The 25,910-nt window shown below is 37.6% G+C and overlaps 1 protein-coding gene across 1 annotated transcript in view; it reads left to right on the top strand.

Moving 5' to 3' along the window:
- NT5DC1 (5'-nucleotidase domain containing 1) overlaps positions 1–25,910 on the top strand; it is a 126,857-nt gene that overhangs the window by 55,908 nt on the left and 45,039 nt on the right. Inside the window, exon 7 of the mRNA XM_005490688.4 lies at positions 25,269–25,443. Within this exon, the coding sequence (XP_005490745.1) occupies positions 25,269–25,443 (175 nt within the window). The remainder of the gene's footprint in view (positions 1–25,268; positions 25,444–25,910) is intronic.

The following is a 25,910-nucleotide window of genomic DNA, read 5'->3' as shown; positions in this document are numbered from 1 at the left end:
CTTCAAAAGTGGAAAAACTTGTGGTCTCTCTAAAGCTCTGGTTGCAATTTTGTACTCAACTTCACTTTCCTGTACTTAGCTGACACTTCTTTCATCCATATTCTTGAAAACTGCAATTCCATTCATCCATCAGATATGGTCCTCCCTTCTGTATGTTCTTATTTCCTTTGCATACAACCACCTCCCTTCAAACAAGCACCAGGCTATAAATGCACGATAAATTATAGCTTGAAAAAAAATATTTTAGGTCCTTATACAGTCCTGGAACTTAAAATGGTTAGCCTGATCCCAGGCTTTAGCTTGGTCTATGCAGGCTTTTAATTCTTTGTGCCATAGAAAAATGCAACTCTGAAAAAAATAAACAAATCTAGGGGCAGGGTACAGTCTTGTGATTAGGAAGGAAAGAATATACGGTACATACCTGAAAAGAGCAAAATGAAAGAAATACACTCTTGGGTTGGTGCGAGCATTGCTTTTCATCATTTCCAGTTACATAATGATAAAAGCCACTTGTAGCAAAGTTTGCAGAGAGGGAATGATGCTGCAAAATATTTCTGACCATCTGCTTTGCTTAGGGAAAGCACCTGGATAAGGAAATATTGTGGAACTTTTAGGTTTGATAAGCTTTTAAGAGAGGTTCAGACAAATATACAAAAGCTGGAAGAGCAAGATTGTTATTTCAGAAGAATCTGTGCATTTCTTGATCAGGCTGCTGAGCATTTCACAGCCATGGCAATAAATAGTTCTAGCCCAAGGGTCCCAGTGCCTGTTACCAGCCAGACTCCCATTAAGCCCTTGACAAGTTTGGAAAGTAAATGTGTTGGCATTCATAAGAAACCTAGAAATTTCAGTGAGACTCTCTATTGAAATACAGATAGATAAGCAGGAGGGAAGAAAGGCACACAAAGCTTGAAAATTATTTTGTCAATGGTAAAGAGATTTAGAGGTAAGGCTTAAAGCATTTGAGTAATCTACCACATCATATTGAAGCATTGTGAAACTAATTAGAAAATATAGGCAGGTAGACAGAAATGAGATAGTAATGGCATGTATAGTTCAGTCTGTATTTTCCTTTATATTTTTATTAAAAATATGCAAGCTATATTTTTTCCTGAGTGTGTATGAAATGTGAACACATTGACACTTGCAATGATTTCCTGTTCTCCTAGAAAATGTACAGCTTTTCTTCAAAAATTAGTCATAAAACCGTATCCACTTGGCATGTTACAACCAGGGCTTGACATGTATCATTTAACCTGAGAGTAGTTCAGTTTGCTTGATGGTAATAACACCAAGATTGTGCATTTGATTCCTGCATGAGCCATTCACTTACGAGTTGGACTTGGTGATCCTTGTGGGTCCCTTCCAGCTCAGGATATTCTGATACAGGTTCGCATTGGCTCTATTTTAAAAGAATTTGTCTATCAAAGAAACATTTAGTAGATAATACAGCTAATGACAAACAGAGACTCAGCAGTGAAGATTGATTGTCTAAGTAGTTGTTTCTCTGTTTGGTACGATTGTCCCTAACAACGAGATCTTTATGTCTTCAAAATGAAAAATTATTCCATAACTTTGCATAGAGGAAGATAGCAAGTTCATTCTAAAATTAGTTATTACCTCTTCAATCAGTACCACGTTCACATGACACATTTTTGTTATTTTTATTTAATATGTGGAAAAGCACTCTAGTTGCAAAATAGTAAATTGATGTTTATTGGTCTCTGAGAGCATGCTTCTTGCACACTGATTTTTCAGGGAACCTCTGTTTGCTATTCTGCGCTGCTTTGAAATCTTTGCTCTTCGCTATCATCATATGTAGATATCACATTTTTATACAATTATGGCTTTAGATCATAATTTCACTATTATTCTGATCCTTGACACCTTTTGAGATTGGCAAAGGAATCTTGGATGACATATTTGAGGTCTGTTCTCCTATCTTTAAATGTTTAGGCTGACTTGCCAAGAAAACACGTATGGAATCCATGTGAGCACAAAAGGGTAGCTTGTGTGCATGTCACAGAATAAACTGAAGACCTTTGGGACATTTCACAGGAGTTTCACAATCTTAAATGTAATTAAGTTCCTTAAAAAGCTTTGTTGTGAGAATAGAAGGAGCATTATTGCATGAGAGCACAGCTTCAGGCTGCAGTTAGGGCAGGTTGGCCTTGTCCCTGCAGCATCCTTATAGCTCTGACTACTTGGAGTCATTGCATCGCAGCACAGGGCAAGCAAGATCTGCGATAAAGGTAGAAATCAGCAGATTATTTTCTTTATGACCAGGTTGAATAGTTTGTAGAACAATACAACTAAAATAATTAACTTTAGGATTACACATCCTGTGAACAGTTCAATTATTAATCCTGGGGTTTTTTGGCTTTTTTTCTTGGTCACAGCAGCACAGAGAAATCAAGAGATGTCTTGATTTCTGCCTGTAGTTTTGCATTTGTGGAAAGTTTATTTGGATAAGCATGATTTTGGATAATCTACCTAAACTTTTCATTTTTCCATTTCCATTATAAATTCAAAATAATGTATATTTGCTTCAAATGACTTTTCAAAGATGCATGAAAGAATAGCTGATATATAAAGTGTAATGTATTATTAATAACTTTTTATTAACTGTCTGCTTTTTCTTTGCTGAAGTAATGTAAGGTTGGGAATTAAAGACTAACAAATGTCTTTTTTTATATACATTTATTTTATGGTTACAGTATTTTTTGGTTTTAAGATGAAACTGTCCTTCTCCCTTGTGCAAGGGGGGGGGGTCTGATGTAGCATTTGATTATTCATGTAATTCTTGCTCTTGAAGGGTTTTCTTGCAAGACAAGCTGTGTTCTCAAAGACTCTTGCAGAATATGGACAGCCAGATATTGACTCAGATGAGATTTCACAGTATTTTTACACTTGTATTAGCTCTCTGCTGCTTCAGTTGAATTTATCTTGTGTATGTATGAAGAAGTATGTCTGAAGAAGTTGTGTTCTGTTGAGTCCTGGGTCAGAAAAGAAAATTGCATGTTTTTCTCTTACCTGATTTCTGGCTGATGAGCTACTGAAAAGCAGTTTTTCAATAGTCCTTGGGGAAATATTTTTTTGTTTAAAGTTAGGCACCTAAGGAAGAATTTCAGGTGTACCTTATGAATGACTGTAGAAAGATGGAAGAATCTCCAGACAATCTCCATTCATCCCATTTAGACATGGGTCTAAAGTAGATAATATAAAATATCAGTGGATTTATTCACATCTTTCTAGTGATTATACAAAGAACTGGGAAGTTACAAAGTTTTTAGATAGCTTGGGTGAGTTGAATCCCATCTCAGCTTTGCGCTTCCATTCCATGTTTAATATTCTGCTCCATTTTTTCCTTTTCATGGTGTTCTTGTCCCTGTCAGTGCTTCTCTTCTTTATTTTTACTTTTTTTCCCAAACTTGTTTTCATTTCTGTTTTAGGAGGGAAATCACAAAAGTAAAATTAGAAATAAAACTAATATCAAGACTGCTTCTGGAGAAGCTCAACTGGAGTCATCTCTTTTAGCCCAGAGATTTCCCATTCAGCACAGTTCATTGGCATTTCCTCTGCAACAGTCACTTTAGTCAGCACCTTCACAGTCTTTTTCTAACCTTCTTTTTTCCAGTTTATCAGGTAATCTCCATTGTGACACCTTACCAAATGTTCTGCTGAAGTTCAGATAAAATCTAATCTCTCTGTGCAGTTCTTTTGTCTGGAAAATCGGGTGTCCTATCAAAGGAAAAAATCAGGCTGGTCTGACATGACCTACCTTTTCTAAAGCCATGTTACATTTTATTCTATTGTTCATTTACCTTCAAACCTTTTATTATTCTTTCCTTCAAATTTCATCATATGATTAATATGGAGCCTGAGGTGTGAAAGGATAAAAATTTTTGAGTCATTTTTTATTCTCCAGTGTTGGCACAAATGCTGTTATGACTTCAGCATATCCTGTAGCCCTGTCTAAGTAACATCTTCATTAAAAATCTTTCTGTTGGGTCTGGTAATAATTATGTGGCCATTTTTCAGAATTCTGAGATAAAAGGGAGCTTGTGAGTAGGCTCAGGTGCATGAAGCTGTTTAAACTTTGCTTGTTCCTTGACTATGATTATGGACATATACTTACATCACACATTGACTTTACTGAAGATTTCCATTTAATTTGGGATTCACATTGATTTCTACTGTGATGTTTCAACTACTTCTCTAGTGCTGCTTTTATTCCCTGGTAGTTGAAAAAGTTGTTGACATTTTCTTGAACATTTTTTTATTTTTTCAAGGAGTAAATAATTTTGCCATTTTAAGTTGTTTTGGTTTTTGTTTTGGGTTTTTTTGTATCCAGTCATTTTAGGCTTTCTGCTTTTTCAAATATTGTTTTCTGTCCACTTGGACCTGGAGGCATCATATAAAAGGATTTCCCTTTCATTGAGATGCCAGTTCCAATAAATACCTGAATGTTTGATATAAAGAAATTCAGGTGTCCTTCATCAGTGTTCTTTTTTATTCTTTTTTTTTTTTTTTTGTGTGTGTGAGAGGACTTGTATTTTCAAATAAATCTCAAGGGAGCTCTTGAAAAGTTGGTTTCAAGTATGTCCTCTCTGCCAAGTAGTTTATTTTCCTAGTAAAATGAATAGCTATGCACAGTAAAAATAAGCTTATATTACTTGCACACTTTTAAGAGAGCTTCTGGTTAGTCAAAGCTTGTTTCCAGTGACTGTATCATTTCTTAAGTGGGAAGAAAAAGGTCTTAATCTTTGTGACAGGACAACTTTTACAAAAAACTTTGACTAAGATGTGAAATGAATGTTTTAAATCATTAAAAAGTAATAGACTAAAAGACATTTTGCAAAGGAAATGTAAGCTAATACTGCAGTGGCACCACATTGCTCAGTAACAATCACAGAATTGTTGGTTCTGGATTCTCCAGATGGATGTGGAAATGAAAAAAGAACAAATGCCTGCTCTTTTTTCATGCCCCACAGTAGTGGATGTGCTTGTCCCATTACATGGAGCCTTTGGCTGTCTACATCTAGAAGTACTTTGAAATGCCATCGTGTTGAGCCAATGGCTTTACAGGAAAGAAGAATTGCAATTGATTCATGCCATTTTGGACTGAAGCTCCTTCATTTCTTTCTCGTAACTGACTGGACCATGATCCAAGCAACATAATTCAGTAAATAAGGGAGTACAGTACAGTTACAAACACCATCCCAACTGAAAATTTTCTTATGAAATTAAAATACCTCACCATCAGTGACTGTTGGCTGTATATTTTTACCTCTGTATCAACTGGAGAGAAAGATAATTATTTACCTAGTTTGTTCAAATGTTTAGTCAATGAGGTTTTGGAAAGTTACTAATGAAGTAGAGAAGCCAATATTCTCATTTGCAAGTGTTAAAGGAGGCTATTATGTTCCCCATTGGGAATATGCTGCACCATTTAATGTCTGCAAAAGGCTTTTCATGCCAATCAGACATCACCAGTTTCTTAATCCAGGTTATGGAATGAAGCAGAAACAGCTGTTACCTGCTGAGGTATCTTGATGTTTAGGACTGGGACCAGCCAGTTACTCTGGGTTTGGATTTTTTTAAATTCAGTTTAACCAGATCTTAAAGATATTTTAATTTTATCTAAAAGATAATGATTTTTGCAGTAAAAGGCATAGTACAAAATTTAATGAGAAGAGTGAATGCAAGTAAAAGGTGTAAGCCCACATAATTTTGCTTAGCATAAATGTTAGTTCAGGGGTTACTTTTATCCCCATGGCCTCTGACACTGGCTGTATTCAAGCTAAAACATCTCAGTTTCCCCAGATTATGGATGTTTGTAGAAGACAGTTAAGATTTGGGGTATGTCCTTTTTATCTACATAGTCAACGTTCATCTTTCATGAAAGACGGGAAGAAGAGGATAGAAAAGTAGATAATTTGTTTTCAGACAGTCTTATGCCTTTAGTCCTTTGGTGTTCATCAGTCCTATTAATTCTAATCATTGCTATTTGTCCTGTTTTAGAGATCTTCATGTTTAATTAGCCCAGCTGAACAAATCACATCCTTCCAGCCAGACTGGCTTTCATGCAAGTGGACTCTGGATGTTGACAATTAGGCATTTGTTGTCTAGATTACTTTTTTGGAGCAAAGGAAAGAAATGGACATTTGTAGTGTGTGACTCACATGGTCTATTTTAGACATCTGTGTACACTCAAGTGGGAAGAGCAACATGCTAGAGACACCCGTTTGTCTCCATCAACTATAAAAGAAGCCTTGCCATCCTGCACGGATTTAGGGACTGTCAACCTTTGGTGGGGTGACTCTCATCCTTAAGGACTGTTCTTTTACTAGGCTAGGTTTTTGCCCAGCCAGTGATTCATGATGGTGTCCTGTCCTCATCTTGCAGAGCTGGGAAATTTCCATGTCCCAGAGAAAAACTTCTCATTCTCCCTCTTTGCTTACCCAGCAATTACAGCGTAGCCGTATATTATGTAGCTGGAACTGTGTGTGTGGAACTGTGTTACTCAGGGGAGAGCTTCTGTTCAGGAGCAATCCTGGAAGGGACCCCTCAGTGCTGGCATTAACTGCTTTGGGGGGTTTTGGGTCTTTTTCATGGCATTGGGGTAAAGGCAATGAAAATGTGCCCTGTAAGACCTGAGGCACAGGCAGGAATTCCCAGCACTGCTCTTCTCTGTGATCTCCCACAGTTTCAGGACTTGCCAGCATTCCACTTGCACCTGCAAATGTTCCCACAGCAAAGGGAAAGACGTTGAGGTAATCTGTATGGAAACTCAAACAAAGCAAAGCTTTCACAGAAACAGTGTTTGCAGTTAATAGAACATTGTAACTACTCCAAAATTGGTGAAATGGTGGACTGCTGTAGAAGGGAGGGAGCATTTAGAAACATCCTTAGGGTCTGAGTATGAGCATCTTCAAACACTTTCATTTTAGCTCGATCTGAATGTGTGTGCTCACATTCAGTGATGAACTGATGCTGGCTTAAGGCACCTAGGGCCTCATGCATTAAATAAAGCACTGGTTTACGGTGCTGATAAGATTTCTGTCCATAAAAATCATCAAGGTTAACTTTGTCCCAGCAGACTTTCTTTGAGGTTCCTATCAGTTCAGCTTTATAAAGCATCAGGTGTTTGATCTGCATTTAGCATAAAACCAGCATGAAGTCATAATGTCAGCATAAAGAGTTTATTGTAGTGAGCTTTGGGAAATGTGGGGGAAAAAAAAAGTGATTATGTCCACACCTGACCTGCTGCAAAACTTTATTGTATTGGGTGACCTGCCAGAGGACAGATCTGATATTATTGTCTGTGGAGCTTAGATTTTATGCCACTATACTTTTGTGAATTTACCTGCTTATTCCAAGGAGCATAAAGAGATAGTGATAATAAACCACCTAGTGAAGCTATTAGGATGACAAAGGTGCTTGTGTTGCAACTGCAGTAGTATTTTCTTCCTCAAAGGAAAGCTAAATAAAGTTTTCTGGTAGAAATAACAAAAAGGGAGCATTCTGATTGTAATTAAAACAAAAAGAATAAAAATATTTTAATTAAACAAGAGTGTTATTGGTTGATTTATTCATTTTTAGTTCTATATTTCATAGTAGAAAAAGAATCAAGAAAAAGTAGACATATTGAGTCTTTAGTACCCCTTTGTGATTCAAACAGTATTCCAATTTCTTGCTGGTGTAGATTTCATTAATTAAAAAATCTGGTAATATTCTCAATATCCTAATTATTCATCTGTGTTACAAAGCACACTAGGGTTTTGCTTTTGAAAGCTAAAATATAGCAAGTTGTTAATGGAATTTATATTTGTGCTCCCAAGAGTTTTATATGAAGTCTTGAGGGTAACCACAATCCCTGGCGAGAATTCTCTTTCTTATTAAAGCTGACCTGGACAGGACTTGCTTTCAAGCCACATTGAAACTGTCTAGAGAAAAGGAGACAGCACACATTCTTCTTGTCCCCTGCCTCTGGCCAGCCCAGCATAGCACCACATCTTAGTCATTAGCAAGGGAGGGAAAGAAACCAGTACTTCCCAGTTCTGGAAAAGAAAACTACTGAAGAAAAAATACACTTGCTAGATTCCACAAACTAATAATGAAAGGTTTGCTTGATCACCAACAACTTACTCCTGACCTCATGAACTGGAAAATATTTTCTGTTGTCCTTGGGTAAGTTTTGTCAGTGGATTGTCTCAGGGTTTCTTGGGATGCATGAAACAACTTAAAAGGTGACTTGCTTGGATTTTAAAACTCTTATTTATTCAGTACACTTCAGTTTGCTAATTATTTAGCCCAAGCAGAAGCAATTAGCTGCCAGTAAATCATTAGCAATAAGCTTTCTGTGATAGTCCCTTTACAGAGTTAGCACCTGCATAAAGTTCTTGTTCTAAATCACCAGCCTGGATCTGCCTAAGTCTCTGCAGTAATAAATGGGAAAACTGGTAGAGAAAATTTAATCAATATATGCAACTCCCCCCTAAAAAAATTAAATTATGTGTTATTTGCATGCACCTTTTTTATCAAATTGATATTTTAAGATACATTTATTTATGCATTTACCTGGCTTGAAGTTACTGAAACTGCTTTATAAGTCCAAAACTGAGATTTCCTAAGTAAAAACCTTCCTGCTAAATATAACTTTTCTTGCTAAATTTAAAACTGTATTCTTATGGTAAAATAGATGAAGTTATTTGAAATTGGATGTATAGTGTTATTATTGTACTCATTTTTAATGAGGATGTAAAAGAAAGAATACTGATGGAATACTTTATCTAAGTGTGCAGTGCCAGCTACTTTGTAAGTTTGTACTGCTATCAAAGTTCAGGAAAAAGAGGTCAGCTTCTTTCTAAAAAGAAGTTGAAAAAATCAAAGTACTTAGGAAAGGATTGAAGATTAAAATGAACAAATTTTGTGTGCAGTTTTTAATGATGATGATGATTTTCTGACAGAACTTTAAAAAACTTTTACATGATTGTGTGCTATTTTTGGAGAATTATAAGAATCAAATATATCTGTCAGGAAGCCAGATAAGTACTTGAACACAGAATTATCACCCTGGTAACTTACATCAGCCCTAGAAGATGATTTGAACTGTCGTGCTGGTAGATTTGAAAACAGTGTGAAATATATCCAGTCACTGGCCATACGGCATGCATCCACCTTCCAGCATGAAAGCCAGTATGTGGCACTGATGTGTATTTCAGAGGCATACTAACTTCCAAATGGCTGAAGGATACCAGCCAGCTGCCTGCATGGACAGAGAGAGAAACCAAAATGCAAGGGGAGAGCGCTGCTGAAAGCTTTGAAGCCTCCTGTGCCTTTGCACCAACTGTTTGCCTTATAGAGCTCTGAGCAAAGCCAAACAGGAAAGATCATAGGCCTCTTGCACTGCCAAATATTTTGTGGTCTCCGGGAGCTTGAGGGTTGAACTGTGAGACCTGTGTGGTGTGTGAGAGGGCTGGAAAGGATTGTTTCCAGTCGGGAGGCAGTGACAGCACTGCTGGATCTCAGTAGCCTGCTGAGGTGCCAGACAGCCTCTTCCTTGGAGCTTAAAAAGGATGAGTGGTCCAGCTGCTAGGTCAGGTGAAGTACAAACTCCCTAATTGCAGTGCTTACCAAAAGGAAGAGAAAACACTCTGTGGAGTTTGCAAAATCAGAGTTTTATTTTCTACTTTCAAATATGCCCTCCAATCTATAAAAGTCAATAGTGATAGTTTTCCTTTTTTCATCCTGTATGTTAGAAGAAGGAAAATACTTTTTGTGTAGGCATTAGAAACTCTCCTATTGCTGCCCGAAGGGGCCTGGGGCAATAAAGCAATCTCTGATACTTTTTTTGTTTGACAGACTTAACTTACTTAAATACAACTGGAGGGTATGTTGTGAAATCTGTCATTTAGGCAGGTTTTGCTTGCTCCTTGCACCCAGATTTTTTGTTTTTTGTAGTAATTGTGGTGATCAAATCCTTGGGATGCCTTTCTCCCATGGGGTCATAATGTGTGGAGGGAAAGAAATATGTGCTGGTTTGCTGCTACAGTACCAATCAGACCAGTTCCAAAAAAACCTGTTACAAATTTTGCTTTCAGTTGCTGTTGCTGTTCCATGGCCACAAACCCTACTCATGCAAGAGGCTGCTCTTTTTCCCTTCTCCCTCTCCCTCTGCTTCCCTGGCTTAGTTCTATGACTTTCTTCTCTCCTCTCCCCCTCCCCCTCCTCCTCCTCCTCCTCCTCCTCCTCCTCCTCCTCCTCCTCCTCCTCCTCCCTCTTTTCTGGAACTCATTGTTCTTAGATTGAAAGCAGACACCGAAACCACCATAAACTTTTCTTTGGTTTGAAACAGCCCTTCCTGTGCATTCTGTGTGTACAAAGTGATTTGCTAGCAGTCCAGATCAGGCACCATTCACTGGAGAGAGCAGGAAGGACTAAGACATGTGCATGCTGAAAAATTCTTTATGAGGAGAAATTGCACTAATCATAATGTAAAGACTACTCCTGACCTTAGAGGTCCCTCGGGAGCAGGGCACCACCAAAAACAGGCCACCAGCTATGAAAAAATATCCCTTGGGATCTCACTGTGTAATGGCTGGCAATGTCTTCTGACCGAACTGGACCCAGTGTAATGGCATAAAAGGATTTTTATCCCTGATAAATTTTAGACTGTATTAACAGTGCAGATACACTGCCACTTGATCAGTCCTTAAGAGTAGCTGTGAAGTTTCAGTTCCCATTTAAGACTCAGCAACAAGGTCACTTCAAAGTGAGATCTATTTTCACATGTGAATCATCAGAAAGACAACTGATTTGGGTTATTTTTTCTTTGGGCCTTGCTTAGTTTAGTCTCCAATGAAGGACAAGAAAATGTGTTTTTTCCAAGTAACTCAGTTCATTTCATGGTAGATTTGACTTTGATCATATCTGTTGTTCTCTTTTTTTAGTCTTTTAGAGGAGTCTGTCACAACTGAGTGTGATTTGTGCTGTGAAGGAGGAGTGTGAGTCAATTTTTAAAAAAACAGTACCAAAATAACCTTTATTAGGCGAATACATCAAGGCTGTTAGTTTTTGTCCTTTACTCAGTAACAGAAGATTTTTCAGCTTTATGAATAAAAACCTGCAACTGCCCAAATGATGCACATCCTCACTTTCTCTGCTGTTCGGGGCTCCTTGTTCTGCATTTCATCACGGGTTGAAGGGCTTTGCATTGAAGGGCACCTTCCTAGCCACTCCAGGTAATCTGACTGTATTCTTTTGTATCCTTCTAAATGATGAAACACAGTAGCCAGGAGTTTGCAATAAAAGTATTCACTCCTCTGTGAAACTTGCTCCCTCTGGTGTTTCAGTAGAGCCAGTGCTTGGTGACTTTTAAATCCAGAGTTAGAATTCAATTACATTACAGTAATGAGGGCATCTGTAATCTGTAAAGGTATTATTTAAACTTACTGTATCTTGCTTAAAAAAAAATAAATTTGTTCAGTCAGTATTTTCATAGAAACTCTTGGTGTCATTGCAGTGAATGCAAAGAGCCACACACATACCTTCCCATCTTGGTTTGAATGCCATCTTCCCTATATTCCCTATATATAACCCTTACATTTTACTATAGTATTTCATTGCATTCCCTTGTTTTATGGATTTAAATAAAAATAGTTTGTCTAATTTTGGAAGCTTTATGTAGAAAGCACTCGTTACTCTTTTTTTTTTTTTAATAGAATGTAAAGCTATTTGTAGCTGTCAAGCTAGGAAAAGAAATGAAGAAATGGCATGTAAGCACGCTTCTGATTTAAATCATTCCCAGTTCAGCTGTATTAGAACTTGGACATGTTCTTAAAACTCAAATAAGATTGACTGGATAAAATATGAGGCTCATACCATGTAGCCAAAATCTGTACATTGCATGTGAAGTGTTTCTTGCATGCCAAAGATTGTAAGTTACTCAGACAAGCTTCTTGCTGCACTGTGGGGAAATGCTGCCACCTGTTTGGTTTAGCTCTCTGCACTTAATAAGCCAGAATACTTTTCCCAGGCTAGGACTCCTGCAGTCTTCTTTATATCCATTTTGTTTGGCTCAAGCAAAGGACATTTTAAACAAGCTGGAAAAGAAGAGTTTAAACTTCCCAGGTGAGCATTGTGAAAGGTGTTTTTAGATTGGCATGTTGCAGGGCATGTTGCTGAGCTTGCAAGTGGCATAAAAAGTTACTGCCTGTCAGGTGAGATGGAGTGACTGATTGTATATGTGTGCATTAAACCTGTCCCCACAGTGAAATAAAACACTCAATGAGGGAGTAAAGAAAGCAGGTACAGGTTCCTGTCTGCCAGGTGCTTAGATTTGCTTATTTGATCTCTTGTAATCATCTGCAACAGAAATTAAAATGAGAGCAGGAGTAGGAGCAAAATCAGCTTGTGTCTTTTGAGTCAATAAAGTAATATTTGCTGATCCTCTGTTTCTTATATTGAGGAGGGTAAGATCCTTGTAAACTCTTATGCCACTGAAGTCAGTGCGAATTTTGTCATGGAACTCTGAACAAATTCTTAAGAGGCATACTTCTATCAAGCTATAAAATATCTTAATGTAGTGCACAGTCAGCCATGGTCAAATAACAACCAAGGACTTTTATTACCCCAATGTTTCTGGTGAGCTAATCATGAAAGAGCATGAGGTGTAATAAAAATTCCAAGAAAACTCTTATTATAAACTCTTTTCATAACAGCATGTGATGCTGTATTTATACTTTCTACCAATGCATTTCTGTAGAAGAATGACAGTACATATGGAGAAAGTCATAAGTGATTTAAATGCCTAACAATTAAATGAGCACATAAGGCTTTATAGTCCTTTCTCTAAAGAATATTGAAGTCTTTATGTATAATTTAAAGTTTCTTTAAGTATAGTTACTGTTTTATTCTATGCACTAGCTCATAAACTTATTACTATAATGGTAATAATGGCATTTTCCATATAAGTATATTTATCTTTCTCTACAAATACATCTTACATGTGCATGTGTAATATATGCAAATTGCATTTTGTTTTATAGCAATTTTTCATAATGAATACAAATATGAGCAAATTCTTGAGGCAACATATCTCTCAGGCATATATCTGCTATGCTATTGCCAGACTCAAATGGTTTCTAATGTCTGAAAATTTGCACTTAAAAAGGAAAAATAAAATATTACCTTTATTTGTCTTTCCTTTTGTTTATCTTGAGTCCTTATACAGCAGAGAAATTCCTTTTAAAAAGCAACTGTAATGTAGCCACTATTGCTGATATAATTTAACATTGGTCTTGATAGGAGTGTTTTAATGAAAAAAACATAGTTTGTGTCTTATATTACTATAAACTGTCTAAAACCAGCATTCATTCAAGACATTTCCATATTCGATTCACTTCTTCCAGCAGAAGGGTAGTAATAAAAGAAAGCACATACAACAAATTATATTAACAGAATAACAGAATAATTGCACATTAATGTTTGGGTGTCTGTCCAAAAAATAAATGAATGAGGATGTTGTTTGATTTTTGCAGAATGTAAGGTGCTGAATGCAAACATGGTGTGCATATGTCATTGGCTTTGGCAGGAATGGTAATTTAAAGACTAAAGGAGAAGTGGGTCTCCTTATACGTCTCTTTTCTTGGAACTTAATAACCAGTCCCACAAGCTGGAAAACAAAAGAACTGTTGTTGTGTCATCTGGTTTCTTCATAAATATTCAGGGAAGGGTTTTGTTGTTCTGTGGAAACTGCCTCTACAAACATTATAAATATACAAATACAAATTGTTCATGCAGTCTTTGCTTTCATAAATACTCCATCCTGTCTGGCTAAGCCCCATGTAAGTGGAATTTGAACGGCAGGACTTCCTTCCTTGAAGCCTAGCAAGGGTTCAAGTGGTAACCAGGCACTTGCTTTCTGCTTTTTCTCATTAAATTTTAAGTTTTGTTTAATTAAAGTTGTAGTGAGGAGGAAGAAAATTGGAGTAAGGTTGTTGGTGGTGTAGGTGCCTGGAAACCCTCCTGCCCCACAGCCTGCCCACCCAGGGGTACAGCATGCCCAGGAGTGCCCACTGCTGCCCTGAGCAGGGTGGGTTCCCAGCCGCCCTCGGCCACCTCTGCCAGCCTGCAAGAAACCCGAAACACAGAGTCCTGTAAAGTTTGCATAGATAGAAACAGCCACAACATTTTGGGATACACTCTGTAAATACACTATAAATGTAAGAGATACTCTGTAGTCACTTAAATATTTTGAGGGAGATTTGGAACTACGTGATCTTTAAAGTCTCTTCCAACCTGAGCGATTCTATGATTCTATTATTTTATATCAAATATATAAATTGCCTTTAATTTCCAGAATTTCTTGCTAGTAGCTGCAGAGATCCATACAAAAATGGCCTCAGAAAGCCAAAAGTTCCCATCTGTTTGTTGTGTTGTTTGAATAATGTTAAAACAGGTTAGGAATCAAACCAGGAGACAAACCAGGAATCCAGAATCACAAACAAAGCACTCAGAAAAATTTTCTTCGTAACTTTTAAATAGATTTCTCTAGACTATAAACTCCAAAATTCTTGCTGACCAGCAATAACCTTCAGGTATAAAAGTGCTTCAGGTATAATTTTAACTAATTTCTTCTTTTCCATTCTCCATAAGAGAGTGAGGAACTCAGCACACGAGCCTTGCATAAAATAATTTCATTTAATTGTGCCATTTTTAAAGCATTCTTAATGGAGGCCGTACATCTTGTAAAATTTCTGGAAAGCAGCTTTTTTCCTTTGTTCTCAAGCTGATGGCTTGGCCATAAAATAATGGAGTCTTTGTGTTCATGAAAATAGCATTAGGGAGTGTCCTCTCAACCTTCTTGTGGCAAATGAGCTGGTACAAATGGGAAAGAGATGGTCTGCAATGAAAGTAGCATGAAGTCAGCTGGCTGTATCTCTTTTGTTTGGATAAGTTTCAGACTTCTTGTTCAGGTTTGCAAAAACTGTGATTAACAGAGCTGTGCTGCTGCTCTTTGCTGAATTCATTCCTCTTACTGCCTGCTAGTAAATTTTCCTGATGTGACCATAAGTGTCATTATCCATATCACATTGATAAATGTGAACGCTAGCATGACTCATTAAAGCAATGGATGGACATGGGGATGCATATTCATTGGTAATATGTAATCACAGTACTTTAAGGAACTGTAGAAAATAGCTTGCATTTAGCACACCACTGCCAAAAAGGTGGGTTAGGTGTTTTAACAGATGGCTTTCTAACCTCTTTTTAAAGACCTGCACTGAAAAGATCCTACAACTTCCTTGGCAGCTTTTCCCGTGTGTCAGTACCGCTCAAATCAGAAACCTTCTCATAATTTCTAATCTAGGTTTACAGAAGTCTAAGATTATTGCTTCTTGATTCATTGATCTGTACCTCAGAGGACAGATTGTTCCTTTTTTATTTTTTTACCCCAAGCATGAGCTTTCTACATGCTTGAAGACTGTTATTATTCCCCTCTCAGATTTATGTTTAATCACCCAGTGTTTTCCATGAGGCCTTCCTCCCACACCATGCCCTGACCTGTCACACTTGCTGTTTGAGCACCACTGCCATTTGTGGCTGTGGAAATCCATGTTTCACTTCTTCAAAACTTTAAAAGTTTTGTCTTGAAATTTAAGAAGGTTTCAATAACTAGAGAAAAGGGGGGAAATTAATAGCTGGGACTTGCGCTCCGGACAGCCGTGGTGTCTAAACCAGGGCAGGGAGCTTGCGGCGCTTTGCGGTGCGGCCGCCGCCCCGGTGCCGGTGCCGGTGTCGGTGCCGGGCGCCCGTCGCTAGATGGCACCACCGGACCGATGGACCGGGCGCGGGAGGAGCGCCGGGAACGATGAGCTCCTGCTCCGGGAAGTTGCTCTCTCTCTTTCCGCAGCCGTGTGGCCGGATGAGATGGAGAACAAATGCGCACACGTGGAAGCCTTGCTTCCTCCAGCTGTGCCGGCTTCTTAGCGATCAGTGAACGCCTTTATACCGCCTTTCACTGCGCAGTCTGAATGTACCCTGACACCTTGTCATTTCAGCTCTTTGAGCCTTATCCCGATGGCCCTTCTTGGTACATCTTCCTGTTAATATTTAATACACAGGAACTGAAAATACTCTTCTGCAGCCAGATCTATGCAGCTGTGTAGGCAAGAACCATGAAAAGCACTTTGTATGTGTGTGATTGGAGAGCTGTATTAACAGGATGGCTAGGGTGAGGTCCCAGGCAAGAAGAGTAAGGCTTTCATTTTATGTATTAAAATGTGATGGTAGGCATAACAGCAGGTGTACATCACCTACAGTACGAGTAGTAATTGTTGAACACTACTTTTAAGTTGTAAAAATAATGAGATCACAGAGAGCACGTGGCTGGTAACTTTGTGTATACACAGGGTAACCATAAACATGAAAAGAGAATAGCCTGTCACAAATCTCCCCTGGTCACACTCTTCTGTAATGTCTTGTTTTCTGATAGGTTTTTCTGATACCATTTTAAATGCCCCAATTTACACAAAGTTCTTCTCCCTACCCCATTCTTGTGGTACTTGTTGCTTGCAGGTTCCCACTGCTAATCAGATTGTTCTTGAAGAGTGCATGTGGCATCTATATAGGAATGTTATGTAGGAAGTTAAATGAGTCTGCTTACAGCCCTTGGTCCATCTGTACCCATTTGGAAAGTTTGCAACTGTAGACCTGGAAGTTGGAATTAACACCATTTGTTCTTGTCAGTGCCCAATGTCTTGGGAGACAAAAAAGGATTATTTCATGTTTTAAGAAAAATATTGGTTTTCTTTAGTATACATATATATGTATCTCTGTGTGTTAATATCTACATGTGCAAATATAAGAGGTACATGATGCTGCTGCTTCCAGGAAAAACATTTCTTATACTTCTTTCTTACTGCAAGAAGTGCCTCAAAGTAGCTGGTCCATTCAAAGCTTCATCCCTTTCTTTCTAGTTCCATCTCTTGTCCAGAGCTATTTTAATTTGAGATCTCAGAAGCAGAGATTACCTGTAACGTCTTCTTGGTGTAGCAGGACAGCTGAGTAGGATTTTTAGTTTATCAGCAGCTGTAGTCTGTATGTCATTGTAAGATATCTATCTACTGTATTTTATTTCTTCATTATGCTCTTCATTTCCACACCAAGCATAAAAGCACATTTTACACAAGCTAATGGACTCAAGTAACCTTCATCAGATTCACAATTGAATATTTTAATTCCTGCCACATTAGACTGCAGCAGCATCCTGAACAGATTCCATTCCCCACCTACTTAGCTGCATTCAGTTGAACAAAACAATTTCCTCCTTCCATCCTAAATTGTTTTGTGATTTTTTTTTTAGGATGTCTTTACCAGGGGATGTATTTTAAAGGTATGTGAATTGATTGACAACAGGTAGAGTTTAACAGGCATCTATTGAAGTATGAAAAATTTGTCGGGAAAGTTGGTGTTGAGAGCAAATAGTTGTAATGTATGTAGAAGAAAAATCTCAAATATACTTCTATGACAAGTTTGTATGATAAATATGTGTATAAGGATCAGTAACTTCAGCAGTCAAAGTATAGGTGAGGATGGAGATTTCCAGGATTTTTATGGTAATTTACCACTGGTAGATTGTCCTCCTGTAAGTATTAATACTATGGTAATACTTATATAACAAATTATCTATGTAAATCTTTAACAGGAGGAAAAAATGTGGGTTGTGTTGCCTTGAGCAATCCCTATGCCAGCTTTCAGTCTTTTACTTCCAAGCATAAAATAAGTGTGTTGCATAAATCCTATCAGAAGACATTCTTGACAAGAGAACAAAGCAGATTTTTCCTGCAGATTGTTCACTTTAATTGTAGGGAGGATCTGGGGAATCAGACTAATTTAACAGAATGTTTGTCCAGCAAGGGATAGTTACCTCTGCACAAGTTTAGTGTTCAGTCCATGGGTTGTGAGTGTCATCAGAAATTCATTGGTTTCATGTTGTTTGATAAATCTGTTCTGTTATGCTTCTAACTAGCATGATAATGTAAAGCATGGAAATGAAATCTTTGGAGAAATAAATAATTTCCTCTAAAATATAGCAACAGATCCTGTCCTACCTCCAAAGTACATCCTTCCTGCTTTGTAGTGCATTGGGGAAATATTGCTACAAATAAATATAAATTGATATAAATATTAACATAAAAGCAGAAGGAAAAGAAAAAACAAGGAAAGAAAGAAATACTCTCTCCAAGACTTGTGTATATAAAACTGTGGAAGGTCATTCAAACTACCTACATCAAGACAACTTCGTTACAAGTGTCATGTGTCAGCAGTCACGGTGAAGTCAGGCTGCAGACTTTGCCACATACCTGTGCTTCTCATAACTTCTATTATATGGATTGTTACGCTTTTCTAAAGGAAGGCATTTGCAAGCTTGGGATGAGACGATGCAAGAACTGCAGAGTGGGGCTTACTCTGGCTGTGGGAGCAGTTAAATCAGCCATTTGGGAACACCAGTAAGAACAGAAAATATATGAAAATAGCCTGCAGTGTCCATGGACCTCAGTAAGAAGTAGGAATAACACTAACATGCAAAAGCCATGCCAGCATCTGGCTGTAGCATTGAGTCTTGATTGTTCTGCATCCAGGACACTGCCAGTGTGGTGGGAGATGAGGCAGAGCTAGCAAGCAGGAGGGTGAAGATTAGGGGCAGATTGAATGGGGTTCTTCTTGATAGGAAATGGTGGGGGTATCAGGAAGTGGTACTTTTTATGCTTGAAGAGTTTTTGGGGAAAAGTTGTTTGACAAGTTTTCAACAAATTATACAGCCTCACCCTGAAGCTGACTTTGATTAGGGCCAGCCCTTAAACCTTGCACAGCCTTGAGGTTCTGGGTTGTCCATCAGAGGTCTTTGGTTCTACTCCCTGCTGCGCAGTGGGAAGAAGGGGGTGATGTTCAGCTAAGAAATGTCAGAGCAGTGATAGCTTCTAATTTAGACATTAGGACTTCCCTTTAAATATAGCTAAAGGTCCTGTGCTATCCTGACTGCCTTTGTCATGGGAACCTCAACTCAGAAAGGAGGGAGAGTGGTAGTTCCTGCCTTATAATATTAGGCCAGAAGAAACAACATCTGCTCTTAGCTTCCCTAGGAAAATTTTTAGTCAACCAGACCCTTTTTCATTGGAGACCTATCTTTAGATACCAAAGCATTTTAAATCTTGCAGAAAAATTTCTCATAGGCCACAGGAGTAGAAAATAAGTAGAAGAGGAAATGACCCATGAAATATTTGCAGAGGTGATGTGTTGTGTGTGCTCTGCTAAAATGTTTCCTTCAGTGTATTAAGTGTTTATATAGCACTGCAGCTACTATTAATCCAAGTAGTCATGTTTTTCCTAGCCCACCACAGACCCTTACCTTATGGTCACCCCCTTGAAATTAATCAAAGTGAGCACAGAGTTGTCATCACTGGAAAATAGTTTATTATTTTAGAAAATGTGATCTATTTCTGCCTGGCCAGAGCTGGATGTTGCTAAAAATATTGAGAATGTTAATGTTACATGGGCGGTAAACATCTTTGACAGATGCACAGGCAAAAGAGGCAAATGAAGACCCAGTTGATCCTGCAGTTCAGCTGGTAATATGTGATTAGTTCAGAACTCAAGTGCCACATGCAGAGGGCTTACACTGTGATCATAGAAATACCTAATTTTCTGAGAGCACAGGAGGAAAAGTTTTTTCTTTAATTTGATTTGGCATCCTAATATATGCTCCCTATTTAAAACTGTGCATTATTAATAGAATGAAATCTATCCTTAGTACTGGTTTGATTTTTATTTCTCCTCATATTTCCTACCTCCTCTCTTCTGTCTGATTTTCAGGGGTTTTTTTCCCTTTTCTGTCACATTTCTCTTCCCTTTGTATATGCAGGAGCAGCTTGAAAGATACTGGTCTGTAAGCAGCTACTCATATGTCTGGCTCATAAGCTAGTTCTTAGCTACAACAAGCAGAGATTCATTGGGTTGCAAAGTTCAGCTTTGTGACAGGCAGAAACTCACTGAGATGTTATTCTGAATTTCTGGTCTCCACTAGCCAATTCACCCATGCTCCTTTCCCCCCCTCTTTTATCACAGAAATGCTTCTTCACTCTTTTTTTCAGGTGAGAATGAGAGATTTGGTACCATAAAATTAAAATCTCCTTTGTCTCCAAACTTAGTATCCTGTTTTCATGTCTGCTCCTAATAAATGAAGAAATGTAAATAGCTGGTGTTCTTCTTGCCTGAACTGGACCAGGATGTTTAACCCTTTGGCCTTTTAAGAAATGGCACTGTGTTTCTAAATTTCTCAATCTTTCTAAAAAATTGAGACAATTGTAGAAAACATGAAAGTTCAAAATATTTGATATCTGTCACTCTTCATTTTTGCTCTTATGACATTTGCCTCTTCCTAACCTCCTATCTTCCAGGACTGTCATCCTTTTGTTCTGTTTTTAAAAGTTTTTATCTCCTGGGGGAAGGAGAGGATGATTTATCTCTTCCTGCTGCTCTCTGTTCCTGATATCTGCCTCATCCCAGGCCTCCAGAATGTAACCATATTTTGTCCAGTCATTCCTGCGTCACCATTATCTTTTCTTATCTTGCTTTTTGTAAACATTTCCTTCCCTCTGTCTCTCATTTTGCTTCTGCTGCTCCTACAAGAACACACTTCAGCTTAAATAAAAGGCAGTAAAAGACAACTTGCCTAATGTAATTTTAACCATCACCCCCTTTCTCTTCTACTTGCTTTCATTAGTTGAAATTTAAGTTCTTTTGCAGAATCTTCTGTGATGAAGTTACTTTTCTTGTGTTTCTGTTGAATGTTTATGATAGTTGTTGTATTAGTTTATTTAGACAGGAGAGGAAGACAGCAACAATGGTCAAAGAAGTGTCTCTGTTCACTCTAAAGACATGAAGTGCTGTAAGGCCACAGTGCATAGGAATAACCAGTGAATATTTTTGTCTGTATCATCGCTGCTTGTAACATTTATTGCAGCTCTGCTCTGTTAATCAAATTAATAACTGTTATCTGCAAGCCAGCATTAGAACAAAAATTAGGGAAGAACTAGAAGTTCTTTCTCATGGCAGAGCTGCAGAGAATTTGGTTATGTGTATTAATAGCTAAGCTATCATATTGCCTTTGAATTTAAGAGAGAAAAGTCACATTTCCAAATACTGCTTTCATTGTAAGAGATTGTTAGTTGTTAAAGCCACTAAATACAAGCTACAAATTGGAAGTGTAAAGTTTATTTTTCTTGGCTGAATTCTAGTGATTTTTTTTTTAGCCTCATACTTTTCTGCTTAGCTAAATTGTATAAATAGCAGATGAATTATTTTTAATTTAATCAAGTAAGTTCCCCCCAGAAGCAGTGACAATACTGAGAAATACACTGTTCCTGTGTTTTAATTCTGGACTAAGACCTTGCCAGAAAGGTACCCCTTGAACATTTGCCCACTTTATAATCCAAATAGCAGTTAAGGGATGAAAACTGCAGTGTCCTGGCAGTGCAGATTTAATGGCATTGAATCCAAATGAATCCAGGGCCAGGTGGGTGTGAACTGACCCTGCTGGGGAGAAGCAGTGCAATGCAGAGCACAAGAGAAATACAGAGTTGATTTTGGTTTTTTTTTTTTTTTTTTCACAAATATCAAACTGCGTACTTCAATATAGTAATTTTGTGACTATAGTAGAGAAGGGTCATTGGCTTAAGGACTGGATTATTATCTATGCTGGAAGACACAACAAGCATTGTGCAGCCTCTTTCTGAGTATGGTCTGGGGGTTCTGCATTTCCAGCATTTCCAGCTACAGAATTCCCATCACACTTGCTATCACAGCTCTCACACAGTTAAATTACAAGTCAACACCATGTCAGATAAATGTCAGATTAAAAACCAGATTAACTGTCAAATTAAAATGTCAGATAAAACAAGAAAAAATTAACTCCAAGCTGGACACAAAAGCAACCTCTGATAATATAGACAGAGGAAATTATATTGCTTTGAAAATACACCAAGAGGTTGATCTGATAAGAGACTCTGGCAGGACCTTCATATGTGGTGGTTCTAGACAATTCATTTTAATTGCTTCTATTTCCATCTTCAGCTTAAAATGTATAATTTTTTCTTGAAAGGATACTTTTATTTTTCTGAAAGGATACCTTCTGAAAGGTGGACTGCAAAAGCAATAATTGTTTCTGAAATTATATTTGGAAGATTATTATAAATCCCTTAAGAGTCTAGTTGCTAATTTGCTAAAGCAGGCTGTATTTCAGAGATTTGAGATAAACTTCATGTTGTTTAATAACAGGAATGGAAATTTAAATAATTGCATTTGTTCATATTGACACATACGTAATACATTCCAAGGTTGTGTATGAAATGCTTAGATATTCACTTTCCTCCTCCACATCATTGGATTAAGTTTTCTCATAAAATGACAGGGCAGGGGGTAAATATGTTAATTGTTATGTTGATTGTCATGGGCTTCTTGTTTTGAATTTTTTTATTAAATACTTCTTTGTATTTTGTGTAAGTGTTCTCACTGCCAAAGAGCCAGAGGTTACAATTGAAGGCTTTGGCATGCTTGAAGGTAACTGAAAACAACAGAGAATTTGAGGTGAAAGTTGGGACAGTTGCTTTGTGAATGTTTTGCTTTCCCTGATTTAAGGGTATGTATTAATATATGTCAATGTCCATGTATAAAGAGGAAAAAAAGTAGAGCTTTTATTTTAGGCAATGTACAGATATACAGATAACAATAAAGCTGTGACTCTGCTATACTCATCAAAATTGGCTCCTGCCCTGGGTTAATGAGCAAGTTTTTTGGCTTTTATGTGGCTTTCAATCAAATCTGGCAAGCTTTGGTGATTAAACTCATTTACAGGTATGAGTTTGTATTCCACCATACAATAGTATGTTAGGAATTAAGTCAAACTCTGCTTTCCTGGGCCTTGCTGGTCTAATTACAGTAGAGTATGCTTCAATGAGGATTCTTCTGAGCTGCCTCTGCCTGATATGGCAAACAGCCCAGAGGCAAATTTCAGATCTCCGTGTCAAGAACTGATTCATTGCTTGTCTGCAATTAACAGCTGGGCTTCAGGGTCTAGATAGAAAGCTGGAATAAGACTCTCTTTCAGCTCATATATTGAACCCAGAGTTGTTGGCCTTTTCCAATGCAGATGTAGCTCAAAGGCCAAATGTAATAGATTTGTCACATAGAAGATACTGCACAGATTATGTAGAAATAGGACAGTTTTGTTTAAATTAACTCAAAGGCCTTAAATTGCACATCAAATAATGATCACAAACAGTGGAAGGGATTTCATAAGGACAGAAAAACAAAGAGCATTCAGGAGTAAAACAGACCTTTTCATCTGAGAGTGATAAGAGTGATAGGTCACTGGTTATATAAATGAACTTTGCCATCTTTATTTTAATTGTTTGTACCTGTAGGACCTAGTGCTAAGCCTGCTTTTCTTGTGTGTGCCCCTTCCTTCTCATCTAATGTTGTGCACTTTCCAAAACACAAAAAGAAAAATTTTCATGGGAAAGCATATGAAATATCATTGCTAGTTATAATATGAAGGAAAGAAAAATGCAGACTCTGTTCCTAGAAATTGTTGTTCATCCCAAACAATATTCATGCCTCAGGAAAGAAGGAGGGAAAACACAACAGGAAACCTTCTTTCATAAATCTGCTTTGTTTAATCAAAAATATCATTGTTCTTGGCTAGCTGTCAAGGCAAATGTCATGGCATCCCATAATGCTGGCTGCAGGAGCAGGCTTGTATCCCTGGTAGACACTGTTACACAGCCTGGCCTAAATACAGCGAAGAGCTGGAAGAGTGGCCTGGTTGTGAGTTGGGAGATTTTGCTTGAGCGACTCTTCTCAGATATAGCAGTCTACTTTTCTGGAAGAAATCTGCCAAGCTGTAGTACAGAATAATACAGTTTTTTGCCTCCTGTCTAATTCCAGGGATAACAGCCAATTTGAATCTTCTTTTGGAAGACTTTTGTTGCCTGCCATCTGTAGATGTTTGAATGTGTAGTGTATGGAACAATGTTTAGCACCCAGCATCCTTCCGTCTTTCTCTGATACTACTATTTCAAACATGCGTGTTCTCTTCCATTAAATAGCTAAAGTTCAAGTGGTTTAAATCTTATTTTTTCAAACTAGAGAACAGCATTACTCACATACCAGAAGGCTAAGTAATGTCTGGGATTTATTAAATCATTCAGCAAAGTTGACCACAGACAGTTGCATATAGAACAAGTGCTGGAAGAAAAATAATCTGTTATGATGTTCATTATAATATAACACACACAGACTGAGAGCCAAATACTTGGTATAATTTCTGTCTCTACAATTATTATATTTCTTTTTAAACCTTTAACTAGCTTGACAGTTTTGGTTACAGAGGGTTTGAGCACAGAAGAAATACGTAGAGAAATTTAATGTTAATTTGACATTTTGGTAAAGCTGCTATGGGCTATAACAAGATGAATATTTATTGGTGACTTTAATGAATAGGTAACTTTTACTGCCAAGTTAGTGTTGCTCCATGCTTTTTAAAATCTTACATTCCAAGTGCATTTGCAAAATTCTATTGCTGTTTTATTTGGCAAAAAGAACATTATTGAAGCTGAATAGGGAATAGGGCAGTTTTTTGTATCTGTTCCTAGTATTCCAAATACCTACAAGACTTTGCCAGTTGATCAACCTTTCATAGATAAAGTGCTACTTGAGAAAAATGCGAAAATAATAAAATGGATGTTACTGATCAGTCAATGCTAACATAAAGTGTCAGAAATAAGTGACAGGTGTTCTTTGGAATTTTAGGCCCTTACTACGCTCTAAACATTTCGCTTATTTTACCATCACAAACTGAGTATCCAAAAATTGAGCAAAGATGAAAAGAAATAATTATTTCCTGCATGAAACTGTAGTCTGAAATTTCTTTGCTACTAACTATTATGAGCGAAAGAACATCAAACAATATAATTATGAAAATTCCACAATAATAAAGTCATGCAATCTTATTTCTGCTACAGTGAATCGTCTTGGTTTTTTGGGGGGTTTTGGTTTCTATTATATTACAGCCCAGAGAAAATGTTAAACTTTGCTTTGCCTTATTTTAATTCTGTTGTTTGCACATAAAAGGATATTTGTTGTGTGGATTAAGTGGTTTGTGAGCAGGATTGGATAACATAATTATGTTTTCATTTTTTTAGAAGACTGTGGGATGTATTTCCCAGAAGTGAAAAATCATCCAGATAAATATTTACAAAGATGTCCCGAGTCTGTAAAAAAGTGGCTGAAACAACTGAAGAATGCTGGGAAGATTCTGCTGTTAATTACCAGTTCTCACAGTGACTACTGCAGGCTTCTGTGTGAACATGTTCTTGGGTAAGTGCAAAGTCCATTTCAAATTATATCTGCCCAACAACAATTGGAGATAAGCCTGAGTTATTGGTAAGCTAATTTGTGTTTTGTTTATGTATGGTGAATTATTTGGTTCCGAGTTTTCCGCTGGGCCCCTCTCTAGTGGAGTGTTACAAGAGTCAGAGTAGTCCATCCGTGAGCCTGTGAGCTGTATCTGACCCACAGCACACCTACAACCTGCATCCTTTTGGAGGCATCATGATGGGATTGAAGATGCCAGAGAATTATCTTTTACGCCAATATCCTATGCACCATCTGATTCCTAACTTTATTGTAAACTTTAGCTAGACTGTCTTATTTAAGCCACTTTTTTTCTTGCTTCTCCAGCAGTGAATGCAACTAGTAGTATTATTACATTTCCTCACAGTAAATTTGCAGGAAAATCTTAGCAATACTTTTTCCCATTAGTGGTTTTCGAAAGATGGCTGCAC

This window comes from Zonotrichia albicollis, chromosome 3 (genome assembly GCF_047830755.1).
Source record: "Zonotrichia albicollis isolate bZonAlb1 chromosome 3, bZonAlb1.hap1, whole genome shotgun sequence".
Taxonomy (NCBI): domain Eukaryota; kingdom Metazoa; phylum Chordata; class Aves; order Passeriformes; family Passerellidae; genus Zonotrichia; species Zonotrichia albicollis.
The sequence above is the reverse complement of the archived record's forward strand: the minus strand, read 5'-3'. Positions and strand labels throughout refer to the sequence as shown.